At 36.8% G+C, this 13939-nt stretch overlaps 1 protein-coding gene across 1 annotated transcript in view; it reads left to right on the top strand.

The window, feature by feature from the left end:
- LOC135086558 (calcium-binding mitochondrial carrier protein SCaMC-2) overlaps window positions 1–13939 on the top strand; it is a 48875-nt gene that overhangs the window by 14527 nt on the left and 20409 nt on the right. The window contains exon 4 of the mRNA XM_063981307.1: window positions 387–498. Coding sequence (XP_063837377.1) covers window positions 387–498 — 112 coding nt within the window. The remainder of the gene's footprint in view (window positions 1–386; window positions 499–13939) is intronic.

Below are 13939 nucleotides of genomic sequence, written 5' to 3'. Positions count from 1 at the left end.
GAGGTCATCAAAAATTGGCGTTTGCAAATTTTCTCTCTGTTATTAATATTTTGACAGACCCGTTGCGTAGAAGACACAGGCAGCATGGTTTATGACCTTTGCTTGCTATTAAAGAATTTAAAAAGTAATAATACTTCCCCCTTTTCTGCTGAGTGCCTTTCTCAAAATGGCGCTCAATAGTAGCTTCGCGTCGATTTGAAAAGAGTTGAAGAGTGACAAGCTGAACGCTTCTGCCCTCGTCACACGTCTCATGACATCGGCTCGAACTGCTACCAAACTGTTTGTAACGCCATCGAGTTTCGTTTGATGCTTGCATTGGCCGTGTGGTGCCTGGTCCTAAGTGGCGTGGCGTTGGCGTGTGGTCCTAAGAGTCACCTTGTCCTCAGGATGGACCAGGATGGGAGTCTCAACATCAGCTATGACGAGTGGCGGGATTACCTACTCCTGGCACCGTCGACAGACATTCACGCTCTCATACACTTCTGGAGACACTCTACTGTGAGTATGTTTGTTTATGTTTACTTAGGCCCAGAACAGACGGTGAAATGCAACTGCAACTTTCTGATGATTCTGATGAATGAAACTGAAAGTTTCAGACTGGTCGCGTCTCTCAACGGACGCTATGGCAGAAACTTAGATGCCACTCAAAAGTAACTAGGTAGCAGTTGCAGTTGCGTTTCACCGTCTGTTCTGGGCCTTTCTTACCTTATTTATTTTTAATAATTTGTTTAAAACATGGATAAACAGGATAAGCTTTAAAAGGAATGAAAAACACTTTTTTTTTCTTTAAAATAGTTGAAAACTTTTTGGCTCCGTTCCTAAATTATTAACCGCCTCTGTGGTCTAGTGGTAAGACCACCTGCTTCAGACGCAGAGGTCCCGGGTTCGATTCCCAGTGGGGGCAGATTTTTCTGTTCGGTTTGGTTGGTGGTAGGGCTTGTTCTAAGTCCGCCTGGCTAGCTACCACCATCTTACCTAAGTCTGTCGCCATAACAACAATGTTAACAGCATTGTTGTGTTCCGGCAGTTAGAGGTAAGATAGCCAGTTCCTCCGTGGTTGAGGATTCCGGGTGAAGCTCGCTTCCACCTTCGGCCTGATCGTCACTTACCATCAGGTGAGATACAGGCCAAGAGCTTCCTCGTTGTGGATTAAAAAAAAAAGTGCGTTAAAAATAGACACCAAAATACCGAATACAAATACTCTTAAATAGGTAGCATTCTATGTTCAGTTGTACACCACACCAAATCGTCACAACAGTGTGAAAGGGCACGATTGAAAGGAATTATCTCTATGAGATAACTCCGAGAGAAGGTATTAGTAACCTTACTCAGGAGTTGTATAAATTTCATATGTAAAATTAGACGAAAACATTGCTCTTAATTCAAAAACCGCACAATATATTGCAACCAAATACAATTACCTATCTAAACCTGAACAATATAGCATAAAATATTCAAACCGTAGTTTTTAAATTAAAATAGGTACCATCGCCAACAGTGTTAACTATCCATTGCCTGTCATGTCGTCTCGTTCTATCGCAAAGAATCGCCATTTGATGAGAGCGAGAGCAAAAACGGAAATGGATAGTTAACAGTGTGGCCGTGTGTACGTCGCGAACAAACAGTTATTAATTTCACTGGCTTACGCTCCACCAAAACCCTTTTACTATTTTGGAAAACAAATTCAAACCTCTGAAATACATAAACAAACTACTTTGCTTTGCAAAGTTCAATACCAACCGGTCATAATTCGTGAACTCGGCCCGATAAGCGGTCTCGTTGCACGCCAATGTCAATGTTACGAGAAGGGTATGTGAAGCTATAGTCAGTGGCATCTTATTCCGATGTAATACTGTCTGTTTTGCTACAAAAATATCTGACGTGCTGCACAACGCATACGGCATCATTGTTTGTAAGGATTCCCTTTAGCTGTTACGAGTTTACACTAGTTCATTCACGTCCCCTTTCATGATGATGACTATACTTCACTTAAGGGCAAAGTGCACCAAAATTGAAGGGCGCGTGTAAGTTATTTTCCACTAGGTATAATATGCCCTTTCGATTGTAAATAGATACTCAATGGAGTGATTTGTCTATAGCGGTTTTCACCAATACCTTAATAAGCCCTGAATTAGACCAGTAAGATCAAAATAATAGTCCCTTTATGGACAAAAACTCGGACAGTGAAAGAACTAATTCACTGTCTAGGCAGATTTACATGTTCTTTATTTACCCTTTAGGAATGATAAATTATTTAATAGAGGTGCAATAAATTAAGCATACATATTATAAGCTAGCTCTAGCACGTGGCAAAGTTTTCCTTTACAGAAAATCTAATTAACTACGATAACAATTTATCTGTCATAATAAGCCGTTAATGCGATTCATTAAGTACTCGACATGAAATGCTCTTGTAATTTATGTTTCAATGAAAGTCGTGAATAACGATACCACTATAAACATACGCCGCAATAATTATTAACTTCAAATTAAAAAAAGCAAGCTATCCAAGAAAATGCTATTACTTCAAAAATTAGCTTTTACAGTAGAAAATTTATATATTATTTAGTTCGAAAAGCGAAATCTTAACTTGAACTGCTCTTACGTGGACAATTTTAGCAATATTGCTCGGTAACACGTTCGTATCAATCTATCTGAAGCAATTTTGGATCATTGTTTTGTCATTATTGAATAATATATTTATTTACTATCCAAACGGTTTGGTTATTTCAGTAATAATCGCATGTATTTAGTATTCGCTTTCGTAATTTGTTCCAGATTGATCCATAATGCCATCATAATTGCCGAAATTGCCCAAAATTGTAATGACACGACCAAATTGCCCAAATTGTAACCTTAAACCACATTTAAATCTTAATTAGTTACATTATTCATTTTTGAACCCGTATCCAAAGTAAATTATTTACTATTTTGTCAATATTAATTATACTTTGTGACGAAACGTCACTTATCAAGTTTATAAAGCGATAATTCAAGGAAAAACTAATTTCCCTGTATTCCTAAATATACTTATTAATTACCCTGATTTCAGTAAAAACTGGTATGTGTTGAATTATCACATTAAGTAATTGCGTTTCATGAAATATTTTTGATAAGAAATAATCCAGTAAAGTGCCTACTAAAGTTGACCCGTGATAACAATCTGTAGTCAGTATTCCCGTTTGATCAACACTTTAATAAAATTGAAGTCTTCTTCTTTGTTTGGGTATTAAATTAATGGGGTTAAGAAACTGTATTGATGCATCCAACATACTTATGCATTTGCTCAATCATACTAACTAGTCATAATGTACCCTCGAATTTTACAAGTCTGGAAAATCTTTTAATTTGGCATTAAACGAAACACATAATTTTAGGTAGCATAATATCTTCGAACACATCACACATGGTTTATTTTAAATTCATATAGGTACCTACCTAAAATTTTTAACACCTACAATATTTATTTTAAACTAGCTTTTGCCCGCGGCTTCACCCGCGTGATATTTAGTTTGTCACATTCACATATCGTCATAAATTATAGCCTATTATGTTATTCTGGGCTTTAAACAATATTACTGTAAAGTTTCATCAAAATCCGTTCTGTAGTTTTTGCGTGGAAGAGTAACAAACATCCAGACATCCAAACTTTCGCATTTATAATATTAGTAGGATTCATGTGCCTACTAGACCTAAAATGTTTAACACCTACAATACTTATATTAAATTATTTATAAGCGCACGCGTACTCTTTTTTTTTTTCGTGTCATTTAAATCAAATATGTAAAGTAGGTGGTAATACGAGCAGTCGAGCATCTATGCCCACTTTATCGTGCAAGATAATATTAAACTTGACAGTAACCCTTTATCATACATACGAGTAGCAATAAATTCGTTATCTTTTCTTATTCATAACAGTTATTTGGCTAAAATGTGGCAATAACAAACATTTGAAAACTTGTTTTAAAACTGGTTTCAGAGATAGGAAAGAGACCAATCCCAGAAGCGGGTGTGGGGAAGATAATATTTTAGAGTGATTTATATTTAATTTTTATTATGTGTGCCTTAATTATAATTCTAAAAACATCTTTCTATCAGCGAATGACTAATTGAGTGTGTGCTGTGTATTCACTAATGTTCTACTTTAACTTACTTCATTATTAACCAGTCATCAAGATACAATTACGACAAAATACCGAAATAGGTATACCTACTAATTAATATTAAAAAAAAAAACAATTTGATAGATACTTGCAACTAAGACATAATTTCTGATCTAGAAACTAGTTTATTTAAATGGAAAATAGAATAAAAATTAGAATCGAAACGAATAAACCCACCGGTGAACCGATTTACAGAGCGTATGATATACAGGGTGTCCCGTAATGTAACGTCAAGCCGGAACTGGGTGTTGAGGCAAGTTGTGCTGGTTATCAGAAAAATATAAAAAAAAATCTATGTGGCATATTTTAAAAATAATAGGCATTTAAAAAAAATCAAAAAATTCTTCTCCAGGTGACGGTCCTTTTGCTCGTGTTGCCACAAATCTTCACTTTTTCCAATTTTTTTTTTTGTTATGTAACCCTGAATAATGCTTCTCTAAATTGTTATCAAAATTACAAAACCAGCTGCTCCAGCTTGGATGAAAAAAATACATTATTCTCAAAAAAAAATTCAAAATGAAAATTTTGCCTAGTTTAAACTGACTGTACTGAAAAAAAAATGTACTACACGAGTGTGGCAAGTGACGTCATAATTTGGCGCATTTAGTAAGGATTCCAAAATGGTATAACACTTGGTAAATTTTTGCTGTAATTGTCGACAATTTTTGGTTTTTTGGAAATAGTTCCGTTTTTAACTTTATTTACCTTGGTTAAAAATTATTATTCTAATGTGCCCAAAATTCAAGTTATATATAATTTGGCGCATTTAGTAAGGATTCCAAAATGGTATAACACTTGGTAAATTTTTGCTGTAATTGTCGACAATTTTTGGTTTTTTGGAAATACTTAGTTCCGTTTTTAACTTTATCTACCTTGGTTAAAAATTATTATTCTAATGTGCCCAAAATTCAAGTTTCTGTGACTGACTACCGTACAGTCAGTCACAGAAACTTTTGTCACCATGACAGTAATTAGTAGTTGACATACTGTGACAAAAGTCACCCGTGCGCGCGCGCCTTTACTACCTGCTCTGCCTGCACTTGTACTTGGTAACAGGGATAATAAGGATATGAAGTTTCGGTTATGGATACGGTTACGGATATTAGAATAATATTATACCGGTTTCGGTTACGGTCACGGATATGAAATCATTTCAGATTATCCGAAAGTCTCGGATAATTTCGGTTACGGAATTATTAGAATTTCAAAAATGTAGGTATAATACAAATAGCAAGATGCTGCGTGAGCGTGACCCACATAGCTACTTTATGTACCAACTAAGACGACACCTATGTATGATAAAGGTAAAACAGGCTGGCATATTAGATGGTGCCAGCGAATGCCAGACAAGTTGGTAACAAATATAAGATTTAAGGTACAATTCCAAGACGGGCCGCAGACCGCAAACTGCAACTGCAAACTGCAAAACTATGAAATCGGCAGCGCGGCATTGCAGCTGCGGCGTGTATACTGCAAATTTCATAGAGTTTTGCAGTTTGGCCTTTATCCGAAACTATCCGTAACTTTTGAATCAGTTTCGGTTACGGTTATGGACATTTTTTTATTTCGGATATCCGATAGTTTCGGTTACGGTTACGGATATCCATAACATCCCTGCTTGGTAAGATGGCCCTCTCCATCCCGCTCATACCTTTTAAAATTGCTTCTCCACCTCACTTAAGCCAGAAACTTAAATTTTGGGCACATTAGAATAATATTTTTAACCAAGGTAGATAAAGTTAAAAACGGGATTATTTCCAATAAACAAAAATTGTCGACAATTGCAGCAAGATTTTACAAAGTGTTATACCATTTTGGAATCCTTACTAAATGCGCCAAATTATGACGTCACTTGCCACACTCGCGTAGTACAATTATTTTTCAGTACAGTCAGTTTAAACTAGGCAAAATTTTTATTTTGATTTTTTTTTGGGAATAATGTATTTTTTTCATCCAAGTTGGAGCAGCTGGTTTTGTAATTTTGATAACAATTTAGAGAAGCATTATTCAGGGTTACATAACAAAAAAAAAATTTGGAAAAAGTGAAGATTTGTGGCAACACGAGTAAAAGGACCGTCACCTGGAGTAGAATTTTTTGATTTATTTTAAATGCCTATTATTTTTAAAATATGCCACATAGATTTTTTTTTATATTTTTCTGATAACCAGCACAACTTGCCTCAACACCCAGTTCCGGCTTGACGTTACATTACGGGACACCCTGTATGTATAGTTAAAACCAATTAATGTTCACAAACTAATTATAAACTAGTCACTAGGACCGAATTTCTGAGCTAGCTAACCCATTGATAAAAACTACAGATTTATGGTGAAAACTAATTAAGTGTAGTGCTAAGATATATAAGACTAGCTTTTTCCCGCGGCCTCACCCGCGTGAAAATTAATTTGTCACTGATCGTCATAAATTGTAGCCTATATGTTATTCTCGGTTATAAAGAATAATACTGTAAAGTTTCATCAAAATCCGTTCAGTAGTTTTTGCGTGAAAGAGCAACAATCATCCAGACATCCACACAAACTTCGTCATGCTACAAAAGTCGTAATGCTGTCTTGATCTTGCATCATGTCATACATCATTATCTAGAGGTCCCAGACTTCAGATTGTGCGTACTGCTAGGATCATTGACTCTTCGAAAGCGACTCCAAATTGCTTGTTTGTCCATTGTGAACTGATCATGGCGGAGGGTGTGGTTGCGACGCAGCGGCCTAAAGAGTTAGACCTATATGACGACGCTGAATAGCTACTTCCTGTGCAAACTTTACTTATGTCCAAGCGACTTTGTAACGTATTCAATGGTAATAAAATACACAATCCCCTGCAATTCGAAAGACCACGTAACAGGACTACGTAGGGTTGTTCGTCGTCAGATAAAACAAACGAGCAAATTCCATCCACACGTTCTATGGTAAGGATCGTGAGTTGTTGTGGTATACAGCTAGATCTCAATGTAAATCTACATTTATATAACTCCAAGGTGACTGATTGACATAGTGATCTATCAAGGCACAGCCCAAACCACTGGACGGATCGGGCAGGATGCAGGTAGATGTTATGATGTAGCATCCTAAGGGGGTAAAACGGGATCCACGCGTACGAAGTCGCGGGCGGCCGCTAGTACGAAGTACCTATCGACAAATGCAAAGCTGGATTCGTGTAGTTTTCAAATAGCTTTCAAAAATGAAAATACTTATGTATATGGATGGTTAGTTCAATAAAATCATTGGAAGATAACTTATCATTACTTATTTATTCTTGGGCATCTTACTAAGTTGACAGAAAGAATGATTTAGCTACATCGCGTCGTTAAGATACGAGTAACATCAATATTGCAGTATTCAATTCATCAGTCAGTCTATGTTCATTACTGTTTTTGTATAAATGTACAATTGCACAGCTGGCAATTTCTTATTGCTAATTATTTACGTACCTAATTTAAATGAAACCCATTCGTATTTAAGAAAACGACAATAGTGAGATAAATACTACGATTCAATGTAAAGAAGTAGAGCAAATGCGTATTAAAAATCTGAAATATTCATTATTTACAGCTTTGCTCTCATAGGCCAGTAGAATTAAACACAAAAATTGATTAAATCGGAAATAATTCCTACAAAACATTTTTTTGCTTTAATGGCTTCATTGGTTGCCCATTAAGACTCTACTAAGTTTTCGACTTCGACGGAGTTGTGCTTAAGTGGTGGGGGCCCCCGAAAGCGGCGTTTTTTCGGTTTTCCGGTTATACCGCGTAAAGGACTTACCCTATCGAAAAGTTATCTTCATGACGGTTAAAGGGCACTTAATCCTGCATTGAATAAGACCAAATTCATATGTTTTGGACAAACCGTTCTCGCGCTAAAGTTCGGCAAAGTAGAAAGTATACGTATAATTAATGACCCTCTCCACGTCCAATGGCTTGTTACCCACATGCTTCCAAGCCTTGTAAAGGGTCGCCTTAACCAGTGTAACCCTAACAAGGCTCACGAGTTTGATTCGCTTATCCTTGTTCGTCCCAGCCGTTCATTAACTGCGGTTGCTGCACCTCTTCCTGACACTCTCCTGAACGACTCTGTGTTACCTAATGTGGCTGCCTCTCTTCCTTGTACCCTTCTGTACGATTGCATTGCTTAGCTATATGCCTGGTCCAAGGTTCGACGCCACAAAATCAACTTTGTACGCGTGAAAATAGTTTAAATACTATTTTCCGTGCTTGCAACATTTTTCTTTACTGCTTCGCCTCTATTAGTCGTAGAGTGATTGTATATATCCTATAGCCTTCCTCAATGTATGAGCTATTCAACACAAAAATAATGATTTCAATCAAACTAGTAATTCTTAAGATTAGCGCGTTCAAACAAACAAACAAAAAGCTCTTCAGCGTTTTAATATGAACTTGTTGTTGTTGATTTTTAACCTTAGACCAGGCATACGGCTAGGCAACGTAGTCATGCAGGAGGATACAAGGAAGAGGGGCAGCCACAGTAGGTAACACAGAGTCGTTCAGGTGAGTGCCAGGAAGAGGTGCAGCAACCGCAGTTAAGGAACGGCTGGGACGAACAAGGATAGGCGCATCAAGCTCGTAAGTCTTGATAGGGTTACACTGGTTGAGGTGGCCCTTTTCAAGACTTGGAAGCCTGTGGGTAACAAACCATTGGACGTGGAGAGGGTCATTAATTATACGTATGTTTTCTACTTTGCCGAACTTTAGCGCGAGAACGGTTTGTCCAAAACATATGAATTTGGTCTTATTCAATGCAGGATTAAGTGCCCTTCAACCGTCATGAAGACCACTTTTTGATAGGGTAAGTCCTTTACGCGGTATAACCGGAAAACCGAAAAAATGCCTCTTTCGGGGGCCCCCACCACTTAAGCACAACTCCGTCGAATTCGAAAACTTAGGAGAATCTTAATGGGCAACCAATGAAGCCATTACAACAATAAAATCTTTTGTAGGAATTATTTCCGATTTAAAAGCTAATTCTACTGGACTATCATAACTGTTTGACTAGGTCATCTTAAAATTATTTTTGTCAAAGTCAGTTTATGTCTCTGGCAACCCTGTGTCAGGCTGACTGCGTTGCGGCGTCGGCGCACTGAATGGCACTATCAATCATAATCGCGGGCGTGGCCGACACACAACGTCACGTCTACGACGCATCGGAACTGCACTGCAATCTTCTTAGGGGACACAACTCCTGTTGAATCCTACTAATATTATAAAGGCGAAAGTCTGGATGTCATGATGTCTGGATGTTTGTTACTCTTTCACGCAAAAACTACTGAACGGATTTTGTTGAAACTTTACAGTATTATTGTTTAACATATAGGCTATAATTTATGACGATATCTGACAAATAAATTTAATTAAATAAATAAGACTTGTCTAAAAAGCGCCATCTATCGTCATTGGTTAAAAATTTAAAATCTACAGCGCTGGACAAACTACTGTTTTTGACGTTCGTAAATATTCATGCCGTGAAACGCCATCTATCAACATGATATCTAACGGGGGTAAAACAAGGTCCACGCGTACGAAGTCGCGGGCGGCCGCTATTCTTAATAATTTCGCAATCTCCCTCTCAATGTAGGGAAAGATACACCCAATGACACATTATCAAGTCCACGTCATTCCATTTCTGGATTTAGACTCTCCTAATCTATCCACCCACGGCTTTTCTTCTTATCCAACTGCTACCAGTAACTTACCATTTATAGTCCAACTTACTTGTGGACGTCACAATCGAGGACGTAAATACCACACTTTGCGCTGGCCATGGCATAATCTGTGAAGATTCTTCATCTAAGATCTCGCCTCCCAGTCTTCTTCTTGTCGTGTCGACAAAAAAACCTGCACAGTGTCAGCCCAAAACTTTGCTTCAAGAGTGGCGTGGTCAGTAGCGTTCATCAAATCATCCTGCGTGCAGTTGTTTGGGCACGAAGGCACGATATTATGTGCTTCATCGACTGGAGAATACAACTACTCTTGCACTCCAAGTTTGAACCATCTAAGTATTCCCACCTGAACAGATTGTCCTGCCAATAGGCTGCAACTTTACATTACTTACTTATGTATGATCTTCATTAAATATGCAAAAACTCGCCTGCGATCGACAACGGTTACCGTGCCTCGGCTCCACTGCAACTGTAACCAAGATAGCTTATTACTTATTTGGGAAATTCAATGTAAAACTAAACATTCACTACTACTACTAGGTCTTAAGTCTCCGGTATTTTGAGCTCAGCAGCTTACAATTGCACGCAATTAAATTTCCTAGGCGTTTCGTCAGTGTCTTCGTCTTTCTCAGATGTATAAATAACTCACATTTCATTCTAAAGATACAATTGCTTGCTTCTTTAAATTGATTACCACGTTTGCGTGTTTAGAGTCTGTTACGAATGTGTGCCAGTGACGTAGCGAGAACATAAATATTTACACTGGCAAGTCAATACTGTGTTTGTTTAGAGAAAACGTCATATTTGTTTGGATAGTCCGACTACATGATACAACGTAGTAAAATCTAAAGCTAAAGATATGCGAGCGAAACCCAAACATCCCGCAAAAAGGCAAAGTAACCAATAACCACGTAACCATCCGGTGCTACCCTAAATTACTGGGGGAGACCTATGTTCAGCAACAGACGTCCTGTGGCTAAAATGATGATGATGATGAATGTAACCCTCAACTCTAATCAGCACAACGGTAGAAGGGCTAGTGTGATGCAAGTCTATTATATAAAAATATCACCATATTGGCAATGTTTGTCTTTTGCCCTCATGCGTGCATATGCAAACATGCTGCAAGATCTTACTATGAAATTTCGATGAAATAGGGAAGCAAATCCTTGAACTAATCGTATGTGCCTAGCGTTTTATGGCAAACCATTCCATTAATAAAAACTATAGCTTATTAATGTAGAGTCGTCTTTAGTTGCAGACGTTGCAGTACTTGCAAACAGTGCTACAAAACGTGACTTCAAAATGTTTGACTATATTTATTTATTTATTTATTTATACTTCAGCACACAAAGTAACAAATGCACTGTGGCGGACTTAATGCCGGACGGCATTCTCTGCCAGTCAACCACGGGTCACTATAATACTTATCTACCTCATAATTATTATATTACACTAATTTATTGCGAATAAATAGTTGACTGCCCTTGAACTTGTATTCATAATGTCTTCTATGAAGCCGTGAGACGTTACTTATTGACTTTGAGAAAATATGTCTCCGATTCCAATTTCACTAATCGAGTGCTTCAATCAATTTACGGAGAGGATCATTGATCATTCGTTTACAGCAAGTAGAGGTTATCACTTCATAGGTCGTTTTTCAAGATATCGACGTTTTCATGTGTTTTGTTTACATATGGTTTTCTGCGACTTATTATTTTGTACGAAATAAACAAGATATAAGACCCTAATTAGTTGCAAGCATGTTGACAGTAACAGTAAATACATAACACTATGATTGGCGAGAGTATTACTCATAGCCTCATTTAGTTTCTTTAATCCTTCGTAGGTATATTTATATTACCGACGCCCGCGACTTCTTTGGTTTAAAGTTCAAAAACGAATACACACCTAGCTTCTATTAAATAGATTTTTTATGAAAAAGTAACAAAAATCCATTCCTATAAACTTTTTTATAGTGTCTATCATTTACTGGAGAATAAACTATGCATTTAGGTAGGTAATAGCTACACAGTCAAACATTTTATTAGTATATTTTTTTAAAGTCTACAGTTTTGTACAATTAATTACCTATTTGATCGATTCTATTAATTTTTGGCCCTACGTAGAGTTACCGTGGTAGAGTCCATAATACAAAGTGATTGCTTTAATGTTACTTATCTCATACATAATTGATTAGATTTTGTTGTTTATTACCAAACAGTGAACTTTGGTCGATGATTTATGTATCAAATGTGGGAGTAGCAAAACCGGAGATTGCTATTGGTCGAACGTTGATAAAATAATACTAGGAAATGTACCTACTGTTTACTGTGGAATATTCTGCTCATCCTATTTGATGTCTAGCGTCCAATCATTCTAGTCTCGTAAGTAAATAGATTGAAATCGAGGAAAAGTTTGCAATTCTTCCACTACGTTGATTAGATTGCATTCTGCCGTCCCATTTAGTATCGAACTGCAGGGATCATGGATTTTTCCATATATTGTTTTTTATTATTGTCTCGTATTATGTATTCAAGCTTTAGTTTTGTCAACACAGACTTGGGTGACGTGTGTGACAAAGTCCATAGTCCTCGAGAGACCGTAAAGTTGTGTTCCTAGCTAGTAAAGTATACAGTATACACTATCTACTGTGTTTATAACTTATTTTTTTGGGTTCCGACTCTTGTTCTAATAATAATGAGTTAGGTTTCAAATGACATTACCAAACACTAATTAATTAGCGAATAACTCAAAAAACTTTCCTTCAAACATTAGCTAGCCCATTAACAACAATTTCTTTTAAATACATACGTAAATATTATCATTGCAAAACTGGAATTATAAATTGGCTGTTAATGTTCCTGGAATTCCTCTTAATTAAGTTGTAAATCCCAACACGTCATACCTATAAAGATTTAATCTAGCAGTCCATAAACGAAAACAACATTATTATTATTTTGTACCAACCTATAACAAATAACCAGCATTTTTTTTTCTCTCGCTGTAGCATTGTATGTCCCCAGCATCCGAACCTCAAAAAACCTTAACCTTATTATGATACATTAGGATAAACGCACACCTAATATCCATACCCCCATACGCTACAATCGAATTTAATTATTCTTCTTGATAATTTTATAGAAAATGACAGTAATAAATGACAAGGAAAACTCTTTCTACGCGTTCGTTGCAGACAAGTTTGCGTACACCTTTGGTCTCGTCTGCGTCATCAATGAGCTCAAATGTTTGTCCAGCCTGTACCGAATATCGTGCCCCAACAAATAATGTGATTGTCCTCACGAAAAGCGGTTCACCGTCAGTTTCTTTTCACGTGCAACGAACTGGAAAACAGAATCACTTTTGTTCATTTTTTATTCGGTAACCATTATGACGTACTTAGTTTTCAATTTACATTTTCCAGAGTTGACGATTTGCAAACTTCTGGCAAGTTGATGGAACTAGTGGAGCAAACAAATAGATTTAGGCATTTTAGATTTCTGAAAAGATTTCAAATGCACGTGTTCACGTGTATGACCGTTTTGCCAATGCCGGTCACAGACATGTCATTAGTAAAGTTAAAGCGTTCTGTTGCAGTACCTACATTGTATCATAAGTAGACTAATTAACTAAATTATCGTCCATTGCATGCGCTATCTTTGCAAAAACTGTCCAAAAACATTTAAGAATTTACAGATCAAAATATTTTTATGAAAATATTAATTAAGCAAACAAATACAATGATCAAACTCTGCAGACTGTCAGATTGCATTAATGACGGGACTGTTCCACTCAGCTGTCTATAACAACTTTTTTTAAATAGGTTTGTGGGCGTAGTGTGAGTTTACATCAAACGCATTCGACATCGACTGCGTTAAAATAATGTATGAAAATTTTAGGTCTTGAAAGTTTCCGCTAGGGGCGCTGCACAATCCGCCATACATTTTTAATGTCACTTTTTACGCAGTCACTAATTATTATTATGTATTTGATGTAAACTCACACCAAGCCCTCTTTCACAGGCTGCTACTATGTAGTATAAATCCCACACACTATGAAGAATGCTCGTTAAATTATGCAAAAG

Source organism: Ostrinia nubilalis, chromosome Z (genome assembly GCF_963855985.1).
Source record: "Ostrinia nubilalis chromosome Z, ilOstNubi1.1, whole genome shotgun sequence".
Lineage (NCBI taxonomy): Eukaryota > Metazoa > Arthropoda > Insecta > Lepidoptera > Crambidae > Ostrinia > Ostrinia nubilalis.
This window is presented reverse-complemented; position numbering and strand designations above follow the sequence as displayed.